Genomic DNA, 26,366 nt, shown 5'->3' on the forward strand with positions numbered 1-26,366 from the left:
CCTATAACAGGATACTGGCCTGCATCTGAAGTCCATGCATTGGAATCTTTCAAGGTGTAGAAACAGCAAGAGATTTTTATTCTGTTTCCATGATCATAAATACCAGCATAATAAACAATAAAGTACATACTGTTTCTAATAAATCAACTAGAGCAATGCCAAGAGTAAATCTTTGAACATTGTGTTCTCACTGGCCTAATTGCTCATATCGCTATTGCACGCACAGCCCTTGACTTCTGTCAGGCTACCACCAGGGTTGGGATAAATTCCATTTTAACTCAGTAATTTCAGGAAATGAAAAAAAATAAATGTATTGAGTTGGAAATCAACTGCATTATTACACATCAAGCCACGAATCAGGGTTTTTCAAATCATGTCAATCAAGATGTGACATTTAGATGTCTACACGTAGCCTACTTTATGTAACACATTGAGCGTTACATATCTACTTTTTATTGTGTCTCTATAAATCTAGAGCAGTGCTTCCCCAAAAAAATTATACACAAATAAAACGTTTTTAAGGAACTCAGTCCGACTTTAAACTTACTCTTGAAAGTTGTAACAGTAGAATTCACAAGGTGCAATTTTGAAATTGGGTAGTGCATCATCAGTTCCTTTTGTCATGTTAGTCATTGCATACCTTAGAGCTATTTATAACTTGTCAGAAATATACAGATCAACTAGCCCAAGCCAACTAACGTTTTTATTTAGGTTTTTTAGCACAGATTCTGTTGTCATTTTTGGTCACTCAAATAATATCAAATGTATAGAATTGCAAGAATATTTGCTTTAGTAATGATAAATTCTTTCCACCAACAAGAGGGATATGAACCATGTCATGAAGAGTGCTATTTTAGTTGTCAGTATTTATTATGATTTAAATGGCAAAGCAGAATAAAATATCAAAATATGAGTTAAACTCCCAGCAGAGCCCCAAGTCCAATGGGTATATCCTCTGATGTGTTGATGTTAATGCGTTGATGTTCTCCGTATCCATAGCCAGAATGATTTTGCAGTGCATGGTGATCAAACAGGTTTCCTGTTATATTCATCAGAGATGTACGGGGGTGAAGTCTGTGAATCCACAAAATAGCACATGACAGTATTCATACCTTGGATTTTGTTCAGATACCTGCAGACACAGACACAAAAGTGAGCAGTTCAGTCATCTGCACCCAATACAGCTAGCCTTCAACATATTCTCATAGTATTCAGTACATATTCTTACCTCTTTGTTGATTGATGTCCATTTTCTGTTTTAGAAAGATTTGCACAAATATTAAAAAATAGATGGTATCATCATACAACAATATCAATTTAGGTCATACAAGAGATGAACCTGTAAAGAGGCAAACTACCATTTGACCTAGAAAGCTGTGCAAATCATTGGTTTCACCAGCTGTAGTTCAGTCTTGTCTATAATAACGAGTTGTCCCAACAACTGAGTAGAACTTCAAACACAAAATCTTTAATTAAAAACGGAACACACAAAACCTTTTAGGAATGTTGCCACAGACACCAGTGTTTGAAGTCCATGAGTGCTGCCTGCAGTCTTAAGTATGTATCATACTTGTTGCCATATATATCATTTAAAAAAGAAAAACAATATATATTGCAGATATTGAAACATATTAGCCAAAAATAAAGAATACAATTAAGCTCTTCCGTCACATAGATATTGACACGCACAGCATTTATTCCAATAACATGCTCTGAACATTTCCCCAAATGATATTGCATTCACAAAATGGCAAAGGGATATACAAATAATAAGTCACAACCTTATATGTTTAACAAAGTCAATAATTGTTCAAAGTATTATTTAAAGCTCTTGTTAATTGTCCTTACTGTAAAAAGAAAAATGCAAATTGTGATGCATTGTAAACATTTCAATAATTTCCAGACAAATTCACTCAATTGAAGGCAGGATTTATGAGAGAAATATGCTGCCAAGTAGATTCTGTTGGCCTATGTCACATACTGTATAAATAACACCTGTTGCAACTGTTAGACAACGTCACCGCTATGAATGAATAGTCAGTCATCTTTGAAATCTCCGTCAGAGCAAGGCATTGACAATTATCAATTGCAAAGGCATTTTAACGCAACGCCATATTGCAAATGCCCAAATAATGTTGCCACAAGTAAACCTACCTACACAAAATGAACCGACAACATTGTCAATTAATTACATTTTACTAGGTATATTGTATTTTTTGAATAAATAAAACACTGGTATCATATCTGTCTCTGCATGTTTTATCTCTCCGTTAATATAAATATGCAATAAAATTCGACATGACTTCGCCAATATTATTTTCCTCATAGTCTACTTTTACAACTAGGTTTAACCGATTTACCCAAGTTTAACCTTCATGTATTCATTTTTCAGTCGGCCTAATCTGGTCCCGTGACTTCGAATTATGAGAGAGAGAAGCTCGTGTTTATCCTTCAACCCCACAGATATGTCCAGTGTTCCCTTTAGCACGTCCCTTGTGTGGACAACCATGTTCAGAAAGTCGTCGTTTATGCGGTGCTCCTCCTTCAGCTCGTTCTGCTGACTCTGTTTGAATTTCACCTCCAGTTCTAACAGAGCCTTTTCAGAGTTTGTAAAAGCCTCGCCAATCTGAGTCGTCTCCCTTCTCAAATATTTTCCATAGCTGTCCTCTCCGTCCAAATCAAAATAAATACTTTTCCCGATCCCCTCCAGCATTCTGGCCGCGTCTTCGATGTGTCTCTTGATGATCGTGAAATCGTCTCGGATGACCGAATCTTGGTCCTCGTCAAGAACGCATTTTCGGTCGTCTGTCATTTTAAAAAGCATTTGACATTTTTCCGGATCATCGTTATTCTCATAGTCGCCGTCTGGCACAAAGTAGTGATGGAACGTGCCGTTAGACATCTCGGGATACAGAGGTCCATTAAAAAACGCACCGCAGAGCGGCAATGAAAACATCCCAATAGCGAGTAAGTGGAGAAAAGCCATCCTATCCACTTCTGGCAATACGTGAGAAATAGAAGAGGCTTTCCTTTATAGCGCAAGAAAAATGTTATTTATTCCCTCACCAATCACAACATTTCCAAACGTGCAATGCATGTGGTATCCAAGACTTAAAAGACCGAAAGTAGCTAGGTGATATTTGTAAGTCTTCTTTAAGGTCGCTCCTCGTGTAGCCTATGCAGCAAGTGTTGCCAACTATTTTTCAAGGAAAGTAGCTGTTGGTTCAGCCACAAACAGTCACGTGAAAGTTTGGAATACTTTCCCTAAACTTTACACAGAGAAACCCCAAAGACGTCACGCAGGAGTAATATACCAAACGCATCCAACTTAAATAAATGTGAGAGTGCCCGACGTAGCTTTGTGCCTCAATTTCAAACTCAACATCTGGATTTCTCAAGCACCGCGCTTGGTTTTGACTGATGATAGCCTACCCCCTCTCAACTCTCAAATTACATCCCCGCTCCGTCACTTAAAAGGAAGCGCAGTCTCATTTGACTGCAGGCCCGGTCCTGGCCTATATGCCGATAAATAGAATACAGTCTCGGCCCACAATACACTTTAAAGTTTAATGAATGCCTATCCATGTGGTAGCCTACTTTTGTAAAAACAGGCAGTTACATTGCCTTTATAGTCGTGATACCTGACAGACTCGAGACTAATTATACTGAACAAAAATGAAATGCAACATGCAACAATTTCAAAGATTTTACTGAGTTACAGTTTATAGAAGGAAATCAGTCATTTGAAATAAATTCATTAGGCCCTTTCACATTACTGGGCAGGGGCACCGAATCAGAATCAGTTTGTCCCTACAAAGGGATTTAATTACAGGCAGAAATACTCCTCAACAAACCCCCCCTCCTCCCCTCCTCAGATTATCCCGCAGGTGAAGAAGCCAGATGCTGAGATCATGGGCTGGCGTGGTTACACGTAGTCTGCGGTTGTTAGGCCACTTGGATGTACTGCCACATTCTCTAAAATGACATTAGTAGCTTATAGTAGAGAAAAGAACATTAAATTATCTGGCAACAGTTCTGTTGGATATTCCTGCAGTCAGCATGCCAATTGCACACTCCCTCAGAATTTGAGACATCTCTGACATTGTGTTGTGACAAAACTGCACTAGAGTGGGCTTTTCTTATCACCAGCACAAGGTGCACCTGTGTAATGACCAGGCTGTTTAATGAACTTCTTGATATGCCACACCTGTCAGGTCGATGAATTATCTTGGCAAAGGAGAAATGCTCACGGTGGGACACTGATTTATTTAGAATTCAAGGCGCACTTAACCAACATGGCTACCACAGCATTCTGCAGCGATACGTCATCCCTTCTGGTTTGGGCTTAGTGGGACTATCATTTATTGTTCAACAGGACAATGACCCAACACACCTCCAGGCTGTGTAAGGGCAATTTTACCAAGAAGGAGAGTGATGGAGTGCTGCATCAGATGACCTGGCCTCCACAATCCCCTGACCTCAACCAAATTGAGATTTTATTTTTGATGTTTTATTTCACCTTTATTTAACCAGGTAGGCTAGTTGACAACAAGTTCTCATTTGCAACTGCGACCTGGCCAAGATAAAGCACAGCAGTGTGAACAGACAAGACAGAGTTACACATGGAGTAAACAATTAACAAGTCAATAACACAGTAGAAAAAAAAGAGAGTCTATATACATTGTGTGCAAAAGGCATGAGGAGGTAGGCGAATAATTACAATTTTGCAGATTAACACTGGAGTGATAAATGATCAGATGGTCATGACCAGGTAGAGATATTGGTGTGCAAAAGAGCAGAAAAGTAAATAAATATAAACAGTATGGGAATGAGGTAGGTAAAATTGGGTGGGCTATTTACCGATAGACTATGTACAGCTGCAGCGATCGGTTAGCTGCTCAGATAGCAGATGTTTGAAGTTGGTGAGGGAGATAAAAGTCTCCAACTTCAGCGATTTTTGCAATTCGTTCCAGTCACAGGCAGCAGAGAACTGGAACGAAAGGCGGCCAAATGAGGTGTTGGCTTTAGGGATGATCAGTGAGATACACCTGCTGGAGCGCGTGCTACGGGTGGGTGTTGCCATCGTGACCAGTGAACTGAGATAAGGCGGAGCTTTACCTAGCATGGACTTGTAGATGACCTGGAGCCAGTGGGTCTGGCGACAAATATGTAGTGAGGGACAGCCGACTAGAGCATACAGGTCGCAGTGATGGGTGGTATATGGTGCTTTAGTAACAAAACGGATGGCACTGTGATAAACTGCATCCAGTTTGCTGAGTAGAGTGTTGGAAGCTATTTTGTAGATGACATCGCCGAAGTCGAGGATCGGTAGGATAGTCAGTTTTACTAGGGTAAGTTTGGCGGCGTGAGTGAAGGAGGCTTTGTTGCGGAATAGAAAGCCGACTCTAGATTTGATTTTAGATTGGAGATGTTTGATATGAGTCTGGAAGGAGAGTTTACAGTCTAGCCAGACACCTAGGTACTTATAGATGTCTACGTATTCTAGGTCGGAACCATCCAGGGTGGTGATGCTAGTCGGGCGTGCGGGTGCAGGCAGCGAACGGTTGAAAAGCATGCATTTGGTTTTACTAGCGTTTAAGAGCAGTTGGAGGCCACGGAAGGAGTGTTGTATGGCATTGAAGCTCGTTTGGAGGTTAGATAGCACAGTGTCCAAGGACGGGCCGGAAGTATACAGAATGGTGTCGCCTGCGTAAAGGTGGATCAGGGAATCGCCCGCAGCAAGAGCAACATCATTGATATATACAGAAAAAAGAGTCGGTCCGAGAATTGAACCCTGTGGCACCCCCATAGAGACTGCCAGAGGACAGGACAACATGCCCTCCGATTTGACACACTGAACTCTGTCTGCAAAGTAGTTGGTGAACCAGGCAAGGCAGTCATTAGAAAAACCGAGGCTACTGAGTCTGCTGATAAGAATATGGTGATTGACAGAGTCGAAAGCCTTGGCCAGGTCGATGAAGACGGCTGCACAGTACAGTCTTTTATCGATGGCGGTTATGATATCGATTAGTACCTTGAGCGTGGCTGAGGTGCACCCGTGACCGGCTCGGAAACCAGATTGCACAGCGGAGAAGGTACGTGGGATTTGAGATGGTCAGTGATCTGTTTGTTGACTAGGCTTTTGAAGACCTTAGATAGGCAGGGCAGGATGGATATAGGTCTGTAACAGTTTGGGTCCAGGGTGTCTCCCCCTTTGAAGAGGGGGATGACTGCGGCAGCTTTCCAATCCTTGGGGATCTCAGACGATATGAAAGAGAAGTTGAACAGGCTGGTAATAGGGGTTGCGACAATGGCGGCGGATAGTTTCAGAAATAGAGGGTCCAGATTATCAAGCCCAGCTGATTTGTAAGGGTCCAGATGCAGATGGTTTGGGATGAGTCGGACTGCAGAGAAAAGCAGCCAGCACGTGCTCAGCATATATGGGAACTCATTCAAGACTGTTGGAAAAGCATTCCAGGAGGGTGGCTATTTGAAGAATCTCAAATATAAAATATATTTTGATTTGTTTAACACTTTTTTGGTTACTACATGATTCCATGTGTTATTTCATAGTTTTGATAGAAACTAGTAGAAAATAAAGTAAAAATAAAGAAAAACCCTTGAATAAGTAGGTGTTCTAAAACTTTTGACCGGTAGTGTATGAGGAACCATAAATAACTCATGTGTACAAGTTTGGATAGATTTGAGCCATGTTTTAGATTTTAATTTCAAATTAAAGGGGGTGGAGGGGCAAGACCATGCAGGAACTTAAAGACAAGGCTTGCATCTGCTTAAAGCTATCCAGACTGAAATAAAATATGTTTGTGAATGATGTGACAATGGTGGTAACTGTTTGGTTATCAGAAATCTTGTGTTTGTTTGTAGATTCAATTGGTTTCAGAAAAGTAGCTCCTGATTGTGACCAGCATGTGAGGCAATATTGCAGATGTGAGGATCATGCATATATCGTTTGGTGACCTCCAGATCTTAGTAAGTAAGATAAGTAAGATCTTATAAACCTAATGTTGGATAATCCAAACTTGACCGTGTTAAGCACCTTCTTCACATGTTTCTTAAATGTCAAGTTGGAGTCCAAAATGACGCCGAGATACCTGAAGAGACACCAGCAGAGCTTGCCGACCAGCAGAGCTTGTGTCTTCACACTCCAGACCAGACACTGGGCGCCGACAGAGATGGTCACCTCGCTTCGCGTTCCTAGGAAACTATGCAGTATTTTGTTTTTTTTACGTGTTATTTCTTACATTGGTACCCCAGGTAATCTTATGTTTCACTACATACAGTCGGGAGGAACTACTGAATATAAGACCAACATCAACTCACCATCATTACGACCAGGAATATGACTCTCCCGAAGCAGATCCTGTGTTTTGCCTTCCACCCAGGACAATGGATCGGATCCTAGCCGGCGACCCAAAAAACATGCCGTAAAAGGGGCAAACGAAGCGGTCTTCTAGTCAGGCGCCGGAGACAGGCACATCGGGCACCACTCCCTAGCATACTACTCGCCAATGTCCAGTCTCTTGACAACAAGGTGGATGAAATCCGAGCAAGGGTAGCATTCCAGAGAGACATCAGAGACTGTAACGTTCTTTGCTTCACGGAAACATAGCTCACTCGAGAGACGCTAACGGAGTCGGTGCAGCCAGCTGGTTTCTTCACACATCCGCCGACAGAAACAAGCATCTTTCTGGTAAGAAGAAGGGCGGGGGCGGGTATGCCTTATGATTAACGAGACGTGGTGTGATCATAACAACATACAGGAACTCAAGTCCATCTGTTCACCTGACTTAGAATTCCTCACAATCAAATGTCGACCGCATTATCTACCAAGTGAATTCTCTTCGATTATAATCACAGCCGTATATATTCCCCCCCAAGCAGACACATCGATGGCCCTGAACTAACTTTATTTGACTCTATGTAAACTGGAAACCACATATCCTGAGGCTGCATTCATTGTAGCTGGGGATTTTAACAAGTCTAATCTGAAAACAAGACTCCCTAAATTCTATCAGCATATCGATTGTGCTACCAGGGCTGGTAAAACCCTGGATCATTGTTATTCTAACTTCCACGACGCATATAAGGCCCTCCCCCGCCCTCCTTTCGGAAAAGCTGACCACGACTCCATTTAGTTGCTTCCAGCCTACAGACAGAGACTAAAACAAGAAGCTCCCGCGCTCAGGTCTGTTCAATGGTGGTCCGACCAATCTGATTCCACGCTTCAAGACTGCTTCGATCACGTGGATTGGGATATGTTCCGCATTGCGTCCAACAACAACATTGACGAATACGCTGATTCGGTGAGCGAGTTCATTAGAAAGTGCATCGGCGATGTTATACCCACAGCAACGATTATAACATTCCCAAACCAGAAACCGTGGATTGATTCGCGCGAAACTGAAAGCGAAACTGAAAGCGAGAACCACTGCTTTTAACCAGGGCAAGGTGACCGGAAACATGACTGAATACAAACAGTGTAGCTATTCCCTCCGCAAGGCAATCAAACAAGCTAAGTGTCCGTATAGAGACAAAGTAGAGTCGCAATTCAACGGCTCAGACACAAGAGGTATGTGGCAGGGTCTACAGTCAATCACAGATTACAAAAAGAAAACCAGCCCCGTCACGGACCAGGATGTCTTGCTCCCAGACAGACTAAATAACTTTTTTGCTCGCTTTGAGGACAATACAGTGCCACTGACACGGCCCGCTACCAAAACCTGCGGCCTCTCCTTCACTGCAGCCGAAGTGAGTGAAACATTTAAACGTGTTAACCCTCTCAAGGCTGAAAGCCCAGACGGCATCCCCAGCATGCGCAGACCAGCTGGCTGGTGTGTTACGGACATATTCAATAATCCTTATCCCAGTCTGCTGTTCCCACATGCTTCAAGAGGGCCACCATTGTTCCTGTTCCCAAGAAAGCTAAGCTAACTGAGCTAAACGACTACCGCCCCGTAGCACTCACTTCCGTCATCATGAAGTGCTTTGAGAGACTAGTCAAGGACCATATCACCTCCACCCTACCTGACACCCTAGACCCACTCCAATTTGCTTACCGCCCCAATAGGTCCACAGACGATGCAATCGCAACCACACTGCACACTGCCCTAACCCATCTGGACAAGAGGAATACCTATGTGAGAATGCTGTTCATCGACTACAGCTCAGTATTTAACACCATAGTACCCTCCAAAGTCGTCATCAAGCTCGAGACCCTGGGTCTCGACCCCGCCCTGTGCAACTGGGTACTGGACTTCCTGAGGGGCCGCCCCCAGGTGGTGAGGGTAGGTAACAACATATCCACCCCGCTGATCCTCAACACTGGGGCCCCACAAGGGTGCGTTCTGAGCCCTCTCCTGGACTCCCTGTTCACCCACGACTGCGTGGCCATGCACGCCTCCAACTCAATCATCAAGTTTGCAGACGACACTACAGTGGTAGGCTTGATCACCAACAACGACGAGACGGCCTACAGGGAGGAGGTGAGGGCCCTTGGATTGTGGTGTCAGGAAAATAACCTCACACTCAACGTCAACGTCAACAAAGGAGATCATTGTGGACTTCAGGAAACAGCAGAGGGAGCACCCCCCTATCCACATCAACGGGACAGTAGTGAAGAGGGTAGTAAGTTTTAAGTTCCTCGGCGTACACATCACGGACAAACTGAATTGGTCCACCCACACAGACAGCGTTGTGAAGAAGGCGCAGCAGCCCCTCTTTAGCCTCAGGAGGCTGAAGAAATTTGTCTTGTCACCAAAGCACTCACAAACTTCTACAGATGCACAATCGAGAGCATCCTGTCGGGCTGTATCACCGCCTGGTACGGCAACAAGGCCATCAGACTGTTAAACAGCCACCACTAACATTGAGTGGCTGCTGCCAACATACTGACTCAACTCCAGCCACTTTAATAATGGAAAAATTGATGTAAAAAAATGTATCACTAGCCACTTTAAACAATGCCACTTAATATAATGTTTACATACCCTACATTACTATTCTCATATGTATATGTATATACTGTACTCTATATCATCTACTGCATCTTGCCATCTTTATGTAATACATGTATCACTAGCCACTTTAAGCTATGCCACTTTATGTTTAAACAGTGCCTTGCGAAAGTATTCGGCCCCCTTGAACTTTGCGACCTTTTGCCACATTTCAGGCTTCAAACATAAAGATATAAAACTGTATTTTTTTGTGAAGAATCAACAACAAGTGGGACACAATCATGAAGTGGAACGACATTTATTGGATATTTCAAACTTTTTTAACAAATCAAAAACTGAAAAATTGGGCGTTGGATGGAGAGCATTTGTGAACAGCAGTTTTCAGTTCTTTCCACAGATTCTCGATTGGATTCAGGTCTGGACTTTGACTTGGCCATTCTAACACCTGGATATGTTTATTTTTGAACCATTCCATTGTAGATTTTGCTTTATGTTTTGGATCATTGTCTTGTTGGAAGACAAATCTCCGTCCCAGTCTCAGGTCTTTTGCAGACTCCATCAGGTTTTCTTCCAGAATGGTCCTGTATTTGGCTCCATCCATCTTCCCATCAATTTTATCCATCTTCCCTGTCCCTGCTGAAGAAAAGCAGGCCCAAACCATGATGCTGCCACCACCATGTTTGACAGTGGGGATGGTGTGTTCAGGGTGATGAGCTGTGTTGCTTTTACGCCAAACATAACGTTTTGCATTGTTGCCAAAAAGTTCAATTTTGGTTTCATCTGACCAGAGCACCTTCTTCCACATGTTTGGTGTGTCTCCCAGGTGGCTTGTGGCAAACTTTAAACAACACTTTTTATGGATATCTTTAAGAAATGGCTTTCTTCTTGCCACTCTTCCATAAAAGCCAGATTTGTGCAATATACGACTGATTGTTGTCCTATGGACAGAGTCTCCCACCTCAGCTGTAGATCTCTGCAGTTCATCCAGAGTGATCATGGGCCTCTTGGCTGCATCTCTGATCAGTCTTCTCCTTGTATGAGCTGAAAGTTTAGAGGGACGGCCAGGTCTTGGTAGATTTGCAGTGGTCTGATACTCCTTCCATTTCAATATTATCGCTTGCACAGTGCTCCTTGGGATGTTTAAAGCTTGGGAAATCCTTTTGTATCCAAATCCGGCTTTAAACTTCTTCACAACAGTATCTCGGACCTGCCTGGTGTGTTCCTTGTTCTTTATGATGCTCTCTGCGCTTTTAACGGACCTCTGAGACTATCACAGTGCAGGTGCATTTTTACGGAGACTTGATTACACACAGGTGGATTGTATTTATCATCATTAGTCATTTAGGTCAACATTGGATCATTCAGAGATCCTCACTGAACTTCTGGAGAGAGTTTGCTGCACTGAAAGTAAAGGGGCTGAATAATTTTGCACGCCCAATTTTTCAGTTTTTGATTTGTTAAAAAAGTTTGAAATATCCAATAAATGTCGTTCCACTTCATGATTGTGTCCAACTTGTTGTTTATTCTTCACAAAAAAGTACAGTTTTATATCTTTATGTTTGAAGCCTAAAATGTGGCAAAAGGTCGCAAAGTTCAAGGGGGCCGAATACTTTCGCAAGGCACTGTATACCCTACATTACTCATCTCATATGTATATACTGTACTCTATACCATCTACTGCATCTTGCCTATGCCATTCTGTACCATCACTCATTCATATATCTTTATATACATATTCTTTATCCCTTTACACCTGTGTGTATTAGGTAGTAGTTGTGGAATTGTTAGGTTAGATTACTTGTCGGTTATTACTGCATTGTCGGAACTAGAAGCACAAGCATTTCGCTACACTCGCATTAACATCTGCTAACCATGTGTATGTGACAAATAACATTTGATTTGATTTGAACGTTCAGATTCTTCCCATTATCAAGAACAGCTTGTTGGGAAAAATCTGTTAATTTCTTAGAGAAGTACATACAAACAGTGTTGTTGATATTTAAATGCAGGCAAGAATCAGTCATCCATTTAGAAACGTATACCATAGCTTCTGTTAACTAGTTAACAACTTGTCTATGTTTTGAGTGTACATACTGTATCGTCTGCATTCATCTGTATGTTAATTTGTGGGCAAACAAGTGGAAGATCATTTATATAGATGGTAAACAGAAGGGGGCCTAATATTGACCCTTATGGGACCCCAATGTTACAGTAAAGAGAATCCGACTGATTGTCCCCCAGACGAACCCTTTGACTTCTGTTCATCAGATAGGATAAGTGGCTTCGGTGGACACATTAAGGGAGGATAGTTTGGATAGGAGAACCTCATGATTCACAGTATTAAAGGCCTTTTTAAGATCCAAAAAGACTGCGCTGACTTCACCACCTATGTCCAGTTTAGATTTAAGCAATGAAGACCCAGTCTGGATACAGAACATTTCTATCAGCTATTGACAAAGTGGATGCCTCTTTTACCAGGTCATTTCAATGTAAGCCAAGACGGACAACCTCTCTACCATGGCTCAACGAGGACCTCTGGAGGTAGATGAGAGAATGGGATCTTTCCTTGAAAAAAGCCCGAAGTCAAATCTAACTAACTGCCTGTAGCTCAGGACCTGAAGCAAGGATGTATATTCTTGATACCATTTGAAAGGAAACACTTTGAAGTTTGTGGAAATGTGAAATTAATGTAGGAGAAATAACACATTAGATTTGGTGAAAGATAATACAAAGAAAAAAATGTTTTTTTTCTCCATCTTTGAAATGCAAGAGAAAAGTCACAATGTATTATTCCAGGTTAGGCACAATTTTGATTTTGGCCACTAGATGGCAACAGTGTGTGGGTGTGTGTGTGCAAAGTTTTAGACTGATCCAATGAACCATTGCATTTCTGTTCAAAATGTTGTATCAAGACTGCCCAAATGTACCTAATTGGTTTATTGATAACTTTTCAAGTTCATAACTGTGCACTCTCCTCAAACAATAGCATGGTATTCTTTCACTGTAATAGCTACTTTAAATTGGACAGTACAGTTAGATTAACAAGAATTAATGCGTTCTGCCCATATCAGATATGTATATGTCCTGGGAAATGTTCTTGTTACTTACAACCTCATGCTAATCACATTAGCCTACATTAGCTCAACCGTTCCGCCGGGAGGGACACCGGTCCTGTAGAGGTTTTAACAGATCAGACCAGTCAATTTGACTTATAGCTGTATCGTAGTTACTCTTTCACCTTTCTGGATTTTTTTTATCGCACTGTTGCACATTAATATGGTTCTTAAATCTCTTTTTAGTTAGCTTTCTAATCACCAATGTAACATTGTGGCCAGTTGGTAAGGTAATGGACTTAGTTATTCGATCAGGTCTGTTAGTAAACACCAGATCAATTTGAGTCTGGGATGTCTGTGTTACGCTGGTTGGTCCTTGTATGGTCTGGGGTCTGCAACTTTTGTTTTCCTAGTTTATATTGAAATCGCCCATGAAGATGATCTACTTATGTTCACATTCTTTAAGCATAGCATTTAGATGGTCATAAAATGAGATAGATGTTGGTGGTCGATATAATCCAATAACAGTGAGACACATGAGGGGAGAGGAAGAGATTCAGCCCCATACATTCAAGGTCATTGGCATGTTTCCATATGATAATACAATTCCATTTAAAGCTATCTTTCATGTACATAAGCAGTCCACCCCCTCTGCCATCTCCTTAGGATATATATATATACAGTGCCTTGCGAAAGTATTCGGCCCCCTTGAACTTTGCGACCTTTTGCCACATTTCAGGCTTCAAACATAAAGATATAAAACTGTATTTTTTTGTGAAGAATCAACAACAAGTGGGACACAATCATGAAGTGGAACGACATTTATTGGATATTTCAAACTTTTTTAACAAATCAAAAACTGAAAAATTGGGCGTGCAAAATTATTCAGCCCCTTTACTTTCAGTGGAGCAAACTCTCTCCAGAAGTTCAGGGAGGATCTCTGAATGATCCAATGTTGACCTAAATGACTAATGATGATAAATACAATCCACCTGTGTGTAATCAAGTCTTCGTATAAATGCACCTGCACTGTGATAGTCTCAGAGGTCCGTTTATATTCTCTCCCTGATCTCCTCCAAAGACCAGGATGCCATCTCCTCCCTAGCACACTGCTTGGTCCCGTTGTGATGGGATATTCTGTCACGTCGTTTCGTAATAATGATCGGACCAAGGCGCAGCATACTTTGAGTTCCACATCCTTTTAAGAATAAAGTGAAAGGCCAAAGTTTGGAAGGCCAAAGTTAGTTACTTTAAGGAGTAGTTCTCTCTCTGTGGGTCTAACCCCAAGAAGTTCTGGAAACAGTTAAAGAATAAACCCTCCTCACAGCTGCCCATGTCCCTTAATGTTGATGATGTGGTTGTTACTGATAAGGAGCACATGGCATATTTCCTCATCTCTCACCCTTTCTAATGCGACTATCCCCGATGCGCCACTCTCTTTTTCCCCTGTCCCGCTACAAAGTTTCTCCCTGCTGGCGATCACTGAGTCCGAGGCGTTAATGGAGATCCTTAATCTTGACCCCCCAAAAACATCTGGGTCAGATGGTTTAGACCCTTTCTTCTTTAAGGTGTGAATACTACCTCTGAGGGTTTAGAGCTTGAGGTAGTCACCTCATACAAGTACTTGGGAGTATGGCTAGACGGTACACTGTCCTTCTCTCAGCACGTATCAAAGCTGCAGGCTAAGGATAAATCTAGACTTGGTTTCCTCTATCGTAATCGTTCCTCTTTCACCCCAGCTGCCAAACTAACCCTGATTCCGATTACCATCCTACCCATGCTAGATTACGGAGATGTAATTTACAGATTGGCTGGCAGGTTAGGGTGCTCTCGAGCGGCTAGATGTTATTTTCCATTCGACCATCAGATTTGCCACCAATGCTCCTTATAGGACACATCCCTGCACTCTATATTACTCTGCCAACGGATCATCTCTGTAGGCCTCACCCCCACCCCCCCATCTGAGATACCTACTGCAGCCCTCATCCTCCACATACAGCACCCATTCTGCCAGTCACATTCTGTTAAAGCTTCCCAAAGCACACACATCCCTGGGTCGCTCCTCTTTTCAGTACGCTGCAGCTAGCGACTGGCATGAGCTGCAAAAAACACTCAAACTGGACCGTTTTATTCCATCTCTTCATTCAAAGACTCAATCATGGACACTCACTGCTTTGCGTGATGTATTGTTGTCTCTACCTTCTTGCTGTTGTCTGTGCCCAATAATGTTTGTACCATGTTTTGTGCTGCTACCATGTTGTGCTGCTACCATGTTGTTGTCATGTTGTGTTGCTACCATGCTGTGTTTTCATGTGTTGCTGCCATGCTATGTTGCTGTCTTAGGTCTTTCTTTATGAAGTGTTGTGGTGTCTCTTGTCGTGATGTGTGTTTTATCCTATAAATATATATATACTGTATTATTATTCTTTTTTTATTCCCAGCCCTCGTCCCCGCAGGGGGCCTTTTGGTAGGTCGTCATTGTAAATAAGAATTTGTTCTTAACCAACTTGCCTAGTTAAAATATATATATATTAAAATAAAAAATAGATTAAAAAACATACAAATAATGAATAATAAACAAGCCAAACAATAATTTCCACCATTCATCAATGATTTTGGTCTGGATGGCTAATTAGAGGGACTTTTCTCCACTTCTCCCAAAATGACATCCTCCATATCAAAGCTTGGAACCCTGGGCTGCTTGGGTGTTTGTTGAATGCGGATTGTTTGAATGAAGGCCAGCATTTATGTTTGGCTGCCTTGTTTTGTGTTCCGCAGAGAGTTGCACCGCCTTTGGGGTCCCTTACTATCCTCAGAGTTTTCTATTGGATTATAATTGTCACTGGTCTCAGTAGCCACTTTGCCAGCTTCATTTTTAGCATTTTTCCTCTTAGTCTTCTTGGAATGAGAGGTCATTGTTGTAGACTCTGGCTCACCAGGTACCAACTCCAATGTTTCCAATGTTTCATTCTTTGTCCTTGGGAGCTGAGAAATGATGCTCTTCAACCTGTCTCACTTTCTGTCATTTCAGCTGAGATATGTGATACGTCTACCCTACTCATGGGGAAAGGATTGTTGTCCTATATAGTGTGAAAAAGTTGTCTATGCACCTTACATTGCCCAGTGTAGTACGACTGTACTCTACCATCCCCTAACCACCTCTAGCGTGAGATTGTGTCTCACACTCGCCACCACCTTACATATACATACAGCTTTTGCCAGAAACTCAGTCACAACACAATCTGTTGATTCAGGTAGTTCTTTAATTATAATTTGAATTGAGTTCGGGTCAGCCATGCGTGACTTCAAACTGAAAGCACTATTCTCTTTGAACATGTTTCCTCTGATCAGAAGCTTTGCCCTTGCTTCCTTACTAAGAAGATATATATGCCAGAGTGTATGTACTCTGTACTGACCTCAAGTGGTTTTCATGTATGAGACTGTGGTAGAGCTCCTCCTCAATGGAGTTGGCTATGGCCTCCTCTTTTGTCAGAATGACTAAATCCATGATAAAAATTGGTAAAACAGTGTCCTTTTGCGGCATTTCGTCTCACAACCTTGTTCCAGGTCTCCATGTTTTTGCATCGCTGGAAATAGCCACAACTACAGCAGCCATTTTAATTGTAGTGTTAATGTTAAAAGTAATTAGTTTAACATTGAAATGGATCAACAAGACTATTCATCATTATATAGTGAGGATATTTCTAACTCAAGAATTGATGAATGGTTGATACTCAAATTGATATTTGTTTTCTCCAGCAATTGAAGCTTCTTAGTTGGGCTGAATACTGAGACAAAAGGAGATGTCAAAACACAACAAAACAAAATATGGATATACCTTTCTGGACCTGACAGGCCGGCTGTATATTTTTTGTATTTTCTACATTGTAGAATAATAGTGAAGACATCAAAACTATGAAATAACACATATGGAATCATGTAGTAACCACAAAAGTGTTAAACAAATCAACATACTGTATATTTGAGATTTGAGATTCTTCAAAGTAGCCACCCTTTGCCTTGATGACAGCTTTGCACACTCTTGGCATTCCCTCAACCACCCTCATGAGGTTGTTACCTGGACTGCATTTCAATTAACAGGTGTGCCTTGTTAAAAGTTAATTTGTGGAATTTCTTTGAAACACACAGCCATGCAATCTCCAAAGACAAACATTGGCAGTAGAATTGCCTTACTGAAAAGCTCAGCGATTTTCAACATGGCACCGTCATAGGTTGCTTCCCTGGTCAACTATAAATGCTGTTATTGTGAAGTGTAAATGTCTAGGAGCAACAACGGCTCAGCTGCGAAGTGGTAGGCCACACAAGCTCACAGAACGGGACCGCCGAGTGCTGAAGCACATAGCTCGTAAAAATCGTCTGTCCTTGGTGGCAACACTCACTACCAAGTTCCAAACTGTCTCTGGAAGCAACGTCAGCACAATAACTGTTCGTCGAGAGCTTTATGAAATGGGTTTCCATAGCCAAGCTTCCGCACACAAGCCTAAGATCACCATGTGCAATGGCAAGCATCAGCTGGAATGGTGGATAGCTTGCTGTCATTGGACTCTGGAGCAGTGGAAATGTGTTCTCTGGAGTGATGAATCACACTTCACCATCTGGCAGTTCGACGGGCAAATCACATTTTTGGTGGATACCAGGAAACCTCTACTTGTGCGAATGCGTAGTGCCAACTGTAAAGTTTGGTAGAGGAGGAATAATGGTCTAGGGCTGTTTTTCATGGTTTGGGCTAGGCCCCTTAGTTCCAGTGAAGGGAAATCTTAACGCTGCAACATACAATAGCATTCTAGATGATTCTGGGCTTCCAACTTTATGGCAACAGTTTGGAGAAGGCCCTTTCCTGTTTCAGTGTGACAATGCCCCCGTGTCCATACATACAGAAATGGTTTGGACCTCGCTTTAAGATGAGTGTGGATGAACTTGACTGGCCTGCACAGAGCCCTGACCTCAACCCCATCGAACACCTTTGGGATGAATTGGAATGCTGACTGCGAGCCAGGCCTAATCGCCCAACATCAGTGCCCGACCTCACTAATGCCTCTTGTGGCTGAATGGAAGCAAGTCCCCGCAGCAATGTTCCAACACCTAGTGGACAGCATTCCCAGAAGAGTGGAGGCTGTTATAACAGCAAAGGGGGGACCAACTCCATAATAATGCCCTTGATTTAGGAATGAGATGTTTGATTAGCAGGTGTCCACATACTTTTGATAATCTAGTGTGTGTATACATATACACTACCGTTCAAAAGTTTGGGGTCACTTAGAAATATCCTTGTTTTCCATGAAAACATACATGGAAATAGTTGCAAAATGAATAGGAAATATAGTCTAGACGTGGACAAGGTTATAAATACTGATTTGTTATTGAAATAATAATTGTGTCCTATCAAACTTTTGCTTTCATCAAAGAATCCTCCATTTGCAGCAAATACAGCCTCGCAGACCTTTGGCATTCTAGTTGTCAATTTGTTGAGGTAATCTGAAGAGATTTCACCCAATGCTTCCTGAAGTTGGGTTGGCGTGATGGGCACTTCTTACGGTCAAGCTGCTCCCATAACAGCTCAATAGGCTTGAGATCTGATGAATGTGCTGGCCACTCCTCTCTCCAGTGTCTGTGTTCTTTGGCCCATCTTAATCTTTTCTTTTTATCGGCCAGTCTGAGATATGGCTTATTCTTTGCAACTCTGCCTATAAGGCCAGCATCCCGGAGTCGCCTCTTCACTATTGACGTTGTTTTGCGGGTACTATTTAAAGAAGCTGACAGTTGAGAACTTGTCAGGCGTCTGTTTCTCAAACCAGACACTCTAATGTACTTGTCCTCTTGCTCAGTTGTGCACTGGAGCCTCCCACTCCTCTTTCTATTCTGGTTAGAGCCAGTTTGCGCTGTTCTGTGAAGGGAGTAGTACACAGCATTGTACAAGATCTTTAGTTTCTTGGCAATTTCTCGCATGGAATAACCTTCATTTCTCAGAACAAGAATAGACCATCAAGTTTCAGAAGAAAGTACTTTGTTTCTGGACATTTTGATCCTGTAATCAAACCCACCAATGTTGACACTCCAGATACTCAACTAGTCTAAAGAAGGCCAGTTTTATTGCTTCTTTAATCAGAACAACAGTTTTCAGCTGTGCTAACATAATTGTAAATGGGTTTTCTAATGATCAATTAGCTAACACAACGGGCCATTGGAACACAGGAGTGATGGTTGCTGATAATGGGCCTCTGTACGCCTATGTAGATATTCCATGAAAATCTGCCGTTTCCAGCAACAAAAGTCATTTACAACATTAACAATGTCTACACTGTATTTCTGATCAACTTGATGTCATTTTAATGGACAAAAATGTGCTTATCTTTCAAAAACAAGGACATTTCTAAGTGACCCCAAACCTTTGAATGGTAGTGTATGTATAAAGGAAGTGAAGCTTAGGCATAACCCCAGAGAGATAGAGATGTGCCGGTGCCATGCTACGACACCAACATGCATTTCTTTATGTCAGATGGCTACTGCGTCTGCTGTACAGATATAGAGTGCATAAGGAGGGTAATTTGTAAATATTCAATCGGAATATTTTGTATAAAGATAAGCATTATATTGTTAGATTATAGGAGTAGCTGTCAGAATCGTGTGTATAGGTGGCAGGGAAGTCAGGCGCAGGAGAGTCAAACGCAGTGTAAAATGGAGTCTTTTAATGAATGTCCACGTAACATGCTCCATAACTAATAAGAACAGAATATAAACAAACATGGGTACGAGGACCCGTCGCGCACCTATACAACAAACACAACACTGACAATAAACAATCTCTGACAAAGACATGAGGGGAAACAGAGGGTTAAATACACAACAGGTAATGAATGGGATTGAAAACAGGTGTGTGGGAAGACAAGACAAAACCAATGAAAAATGATGGCTAGAAGACCGGTGACATCGACCACCGCCCGAACAAGGAGAGGCAACGACTTCGGCAGAAGTCGTGACAGTAACTATGGTATGCCTGAAACAGTCTTCCTCATCTCAAGTTCAATTGGCAGAGTCAGTTGGGGTGCACTGTCTTCATATCATAGGCCTGCAGTAGCTAAAGCTTAGCCACACCATAGCTACAGCCACACCATACCAAACCTTCACATACATTTATAAACTTTATTATGGTGATATCAAAAGTAAGTCCAGCCATTGTTTATAGGGAAAATACAAGCAGAAGAGCAAATGTAAACCAGGGAAAAAATGCAGTACCCTCTCCTGTTCCCTCCCAAAAATTATACCCCAAAAGTTTGGCCTCTTCAGTAAATTTCGATCTGTCACTAAAGTAAAGTAAAGTAAATTTAAATACATTTGCCAAAGTTATATAATTACTCCTGTCTTTACAGATGTAAATGAAATTATTCAAAATACCCCCAACACAAAGCATGACAGCCACAGAGGATCATTAGCTTCTTTAAAAAAAAATAGGTATGGATTGTGTCAAATCACAAGCGAGTAGGCCTATGCCTAGTTGGGAAGTCCACAGTTTGGGCAGCACATGTGGCAATAGGCCTAGCTGATTATTGAGTTGCTTTTCAGTGAAAAAATAAATAAGTGTGAAAATAATGTGTCTTTGGAACATCTCTCTCCAGAATGCACTCAGCTCTTCAGAATGTGTTCAGCTGCCTCCCGCCAATTCTTGTACATTCATTGTTTTATTGTGTGAGTTGTTTGCCCTTTGATTGTTTTTTTAAATATAAATTCCCCATTATATACAGTGAGCTCAAAGTATTGGGACAGTGACACATTTTTTGTTGTTTTGGCTCCAGTACTCCAGCACTTTGAAATAATACAATAACTATGAAGTGCTGACAGCTTTAATCTGAGGATATTTTTTATCCATATCGAGTGAACGGTTTAGAAATGACTGCACTTTTTGTAGATAGTCCCGCCATTTTAGGGGACCAAAGGTATTGAGACAAATTCACTTATGTGTATTAAAGTAGTCACACGTTTAGTATTTGGTCCCATATTCCTAGCACACAATGATTACATGAAGCTTGTGACTCTACAAACTTGTTTGGATGCATTTGCTGTTTGTTTTGGTTGTGTTTCAGACTATTTTAGCCTACATGATTTTGTTGGGAACTAATTCACAATATGTGTACCTTGAAGGGGAACATTGATTGTTCCAGTCTAATTCGAAAACAAATAGGCTTGGGTGTCCTTTTTATGACGGATAGACTGAAATGGCAACAATAATATAATAGTGTTATACCACACAAAGTTAAATAATAAATAGCTTACATTAAAACCTTTACACAAATGTAAGCTTTAGTGCTGAGCGATTAGTGCTTTTTGAGGATGGTTCAGTTTCGGATAGTCACAGTTTTCGATTTCAATTATATTTTTTTACAACATTAGATGCACTATGTATTATGTGGGTTGAATGCTGTAACAAGAGAAAAAAAACAATTAATACAAGTCCCATGATGGTAGTGACTACTCATTACTACTTATCAATTATTAACCATCATTTATTTACATTTACTTTAATGAAATATTTCAGTTGTTGTACATATTACATGCTTTATTTGATGACTATTATTTCATTCCAAGTCATCCTCTCATCTCATCTCTATAGAGCTGCTGTCTATGCTGTCTGACAAAATCACTATTTTAGTAGTTCTTCAAAGTAAATAAGGCCTACTTTTATAACTGCTGAATACCAACTATCAATCACTTAGATAATGTATTTTCAGGTAGCGATACCGAGCTAAGCAGCTGCTCTCTATCCCTCTCGACTGTGCAGTCTCTCCTTTCCCTCTCCATGTTTGGCCCCAGGGATATGTAGGTTACTTTCTAAATGTAATCCATTAGTTACTAGTTACCTGCCCAAAATTGTAATCAGTAGCATAATTGATGAATTACCCAAACTCAGTAACGTAATCTGATGACTTTTAGATTACTTTTTGAAGAAGACAACAATGTAGGTTACCAATTGAACGACATCTAACATCTAATGACATCTATTGCAGGATAAATCAATGTTAAAGTTTACATAGCTGGCCATATATACAACCACAATCTGTAAATCGCAAAAAGCTAAATGAGAGAGCAGCCGTGTGCTATGTAGAAGACATAGCTTGGACTGTAGCCTACAAAAGCCTATTTCTGCTCTTTTCCCGCAATGCGGATAATGGCTGGGGATAATGGGGAAGATTGGGTGACACCTGGAGGGGGTGGAGACAAGCACAAAGACAGGTGAAACAGATCAGGGTGTGACACTGATTGCAATATTCTTGCTGGTAACATAACAGATTACAGATAACGCTTTTTTGTAATCCCTTACATGTAATGGATTACATGTAATCTGTTACTCCCCAACACTGTCTGCCCCACACTAACCTAAAGTAGCAGGCATAAAAGAAACACACAGACTGGACAAGTAGGAGCCCAATGGATTATGGTCATTGTAATTAATTACCACATTAAATAAAGCATAATATTTGCCTGTTGGAAACTATATCTCCCTACTTCATCGCACATTTCGAGCTTGATCTGATTTATCTCTAGAGAAACTGTGCAATATGCGCATTGAGCTCTCAGAAAAAAACAAACGAAAGGAAATTCAAATAGTCAATTAGTTGTTTAAAAACTGAAAATTAACTGAAATGTTGGTTAATCGCTCAGCACTAGTAAGCTTAGACTCAAGTATCCACATTTACAAAGCCCACCCAAAGTAATTCCCAAGAACTACATGCCACCTGTCATTTCCATCCCCTATCAGTGCTGCACATGCAGCCTAAAATGGGCATGACTGGTTCCTATTTTTGAGCGAGTGAAATAAGACAAAACAGTTTAACTTATGTCTCTAATACATGTGTTACATAAAGAGTACATCTGAAAATAATTGTGAACATTTTGAACGTTGAGTAGTATATGAAAAGTTTTTGTCACAACACAGCTCAACATTTGATGGCAACTAATCTATATTGAAGACAGTTATCGTCAACAATATATTGTACCTCTATCAATTTCGTATTTATGGTAGTATTGTTTTAGTTAGATTTCTACAGAGGGTGAACAGACCGATTGCAGCATGGCTTTATTTTCTTCTTATGTCGATATTATATTGATACAATTTTTTTTACGATAAATATGTGTCATATTAGACTGTGCAGATTCTAGTCAGTAATGTCCAGTGAAAAAGTGGTGAACCCCTTTTTTTTTAAATTTGAACATTTTCAATCAACATTTTTGTAGCACGGTGTCATTCACTGAAAGTAGCATTGTCAAGATGACTATAAACCCTTGAACAATGGCTAAAGTTGGTCACGGAACTTGAACCCACATGTCCAACACATAGAGACATGCTATTTAAGGAAATGATGACTGCTTATTGCTTTTATAAAGCAGGAAATTACTATACAGTTGAAGTCGGAAGTTTACATACACCTTAGCCAAATACATTTAAACTCAGTTTTTCACAATTCCTGACATTTAATCCAAGTAAAGTTTTCCTGTCTTAGGTCAGTTAGCATCACCACTTCATTTTAAGAATATGAAATGGCAGAATAATATTAGAGAGAATGATTTACATCAGCTTTTATTTCTTTCATCACAGTTCTATTTTTGTTTCATCAGACCAGAGGACATTTCTCCAAAACGTACGATCTTTGTCCCGTGTGCAGTTGCAAACCGTAGTCTGGCTTTTTTATGCCGGTTTTGGAGCAGTGGCTTCTTCCTTGATGAGCGGCCTTTCAGGTTATGTCGATATAGGACTCGTTTTACTTTGTTCCCGTTTCCTCCAGCATCTTCACAAAGTCCTTTACTGTTGTTCTGGGATTGATTTGCACTTTTCACACCAAAGTACGTTCATCTTTAGGCGACAGAACGCGTCTCCTTCCTGAGCGCTATGACGGCCGCATGGTCCCATGGTGTTTATACTTGCGTACCATTGTTTGTAAAGATGAACGTGGTATCTTCGGGCTTTTGGAAATTGCTCCCAAGGATGAACCAGACTTGTGGAGGTCTACAATGTTTTTTCTGAGGTCTTGGCTGATTTATTTAGATTTTCCCATAATGTAAAGCAAATAGGAACTGCGTTTGAAGGTAGGCCTTGAAATTCTTCCACAGGTACACCTCCAATTGACTCAAATGATGTCAATTAGCCTATCGGAAGCTTCTAAAGCCATGACATCATTTTCTGGAATTTTCCAAGCTGTTTAAAGGCACAGTCAACGTAGTATATGTAAGTGAAATAATCTATCTGAAAACAATTGTTGGAAAAATGACTTGTGTCATGCACAAAGTAGATGTCCTAACCGACTTGCCCAAACCATAGTTTGTTAACAAGAAATTTGTGGAGTGGTTGAAAAACGAGTTTTAATGACTCAAACCTAGGTGTATGTAAACTTCCGACTTCAACTGTACATGCAGCACCATTTGGGGCCCAAAAGGAATCCAAGAGGTGGTGCTATGACTGTACTTTCAAACTTAGTGAATGGTCTTAACTTTCACGATGCATACAAGGTCCTCCCCCGCCCTCCTTTCGGAGAATCTGACCATGACTAAATTTTGCTCCTCCCTTCCTATAGGCAGAAACTCAAACAGGATGTACCTGTGGTAAGGACTATGCAATGCTGGTCTGACCAATTGGAATCCACACTTCAAGATTGTTTTGATCACATGGACTGGGATATGTTCCGGGTGGCCTTAGAGAATAATATTGACGTATATGCTGATTCGGTGAGTAAGTTTATAAGGAAATGTAGGAGATGTTGTACCCACTGTGACTATTAAAACCTACCCTAACCAGAAACCGTGGATAGATGGCGGCATTCGCGCAAAACTGAAAGCACGAACCACCGTATTTAACAATGAAAAGGTGACTGGGAATATCGCCGAACACAAACAGTGTAGTTATTCCTTCCGCAAGGCAATCAAACAAGCAAAATGTCAGTTTAGAGACAAAGTGGAGTCGCAATCAACTGCTCAGACACGAGGTGTATGTGGCAGGGTCTACAGACAATCACAGACTACAAAAGGAAAACCAGCCACGTCACGGACACCGACATCTTGCTTCCAGACAAACTTAACACCTTCCTTGCCTGCTTTGAGGATAATACAGTGCCAAAGACGTGGCCCGCTACCAAGGACTGTGGGCTCTCCTTCTTGGTGGCTGACGTGAGTAAGACATTTAAACGTGTTAACCCTCGCAAGGCTGCCGGCCAAGACGGCATCCCTAGCCGCGTCCTCAGAGCATGCGCAGACCAGCTGGCTGGTGTGTTTATGGACATATTCAATCACTCCCTATCCCAGTCTGCTTCCCCCACATGCTTCAAGATGGCCACGATTATTCCTGTACCCAAGAAGACAAATGACTATCGCACCATAGCACTCATTTCTGTCATCATGAAGATCTTTGAGAGACTAGTCAATGATCATATCACCGCAGTGGTCTAAGGCACTGCATCGCAGTGCTAGCTGTGCCACTATAGATCCTAGTCCAGAGTCCAGTCGCAGCCGGCCGACCGGGAGACCCATGGGGTGGCGCACAATTGGCCCAGTGTCATCCGGGGTAGGGGAGAGTTTGGCCGGCAGGGATGTTCTTGTCCCATCGCCCTCTAACGACTCCTGTGGCGGGCCGGGCGCAATGCACACTGACACGGTCGCCAGGTGTACTGCGTTTCCTCCGACACATTGGTGCGGCTGGCTTCCGGGTTAAGCGGACATTGTGTCAAGAAGCAGTGCGGCTTGGCTGGGTTGTGTTTCGGGGGACGCACAGCTCTCGACCTTAGCATCTCCTTCGTGTCCATATTGAGTTGCAGCAATGGGACAAGACTGTAACTACTGTACCGATTGGATACCACGAAATTGGGGAGAAAAACATTATAATAAATAAACCAAAAAAACATTAATTAAAAATAAATAACAATATTTAAAAAAATTACAAAATGAAAAATAAAAATAGGATCATATCACCTCCACCTTACCTGTCACCCTAGACTCACTTCAATTTGCTTACCGCCCAAATAGGTCCACAGACGATGCAATCGCCATCTCCCTGCTCACTGCCCTATCCCATCTGGACAAGAGGAATACCTATGTAAGAATGCTGTTCATTGACTATAGCTCAGCATTCAACACCATAGTACCCTCCAAGCTCATCATTAGGCTTGAAGCCCTGGGTCTCAACCCCGCCCTGTGCAACTGGGTCCTGGACTTTCTGATGTGCCGCCCCCAGGTGCTGAAGGTAGGAAACAACATCTCCATTTCACTGATGCCTCAACACTGGGGCCCCACAAGGGTGTGTGCTCAGCCCCCTCCTGTACTCCCTGTTCACCCATGACTG

At 41.6% G+C, this 26,366-nt stretch overlaps 1 protein-coding gene across 1 annotated transcript; it reads right to left on the bottom strand.

Annotated features, from left to right (window-relative positions):
- Positions 1-2,108: 2,108 nt before the first annotated feature.
- LOC139411299 (fin bud initiation factor-like) lies at positions 2,109-3,199 on the bottom strand. The gene has a single exon (XM_071157419.1). It carries the CDS (start codon positions 2,984-2,986, stop codon positions 2,357-2,359), a length of 630 nt encoding a protein of 209 aa, XP_071013520.1. The 5' UTR covers positions 2,987-3,199; the 3' UTR covers positions 2,109-2,356.
- Positions 3,200-26,366: the final 23,167 nt, after the last annotated feature.

The sequence above is a fragment of the Oncorhynchus clarkii genome, chromosome 6, assembly GCF_045791955.1.
Source record: "Oncorhynchus clarkii lewisi isolate Uvic-CL-2024 chromosome 6, UVic_Ocla_1.0, whole genome shotgun sequence".
NCBI classification, from domain to species: Eukaryota; Metazoa; Chordata; class Actinopteri; order Salmoniformes; family Salmonidae; genus Oncorhynchus; species Oncorhynchus clarkii.

Coding starts and splice junctions, on each gene's coding strand:
- LOC139411299 (XM_071157419.1), bottom strand. CDS start 2,986: ATGGCTTTTCTCCACTTACTCGCTATTGGGATGTTTTCATTGCCGCTC.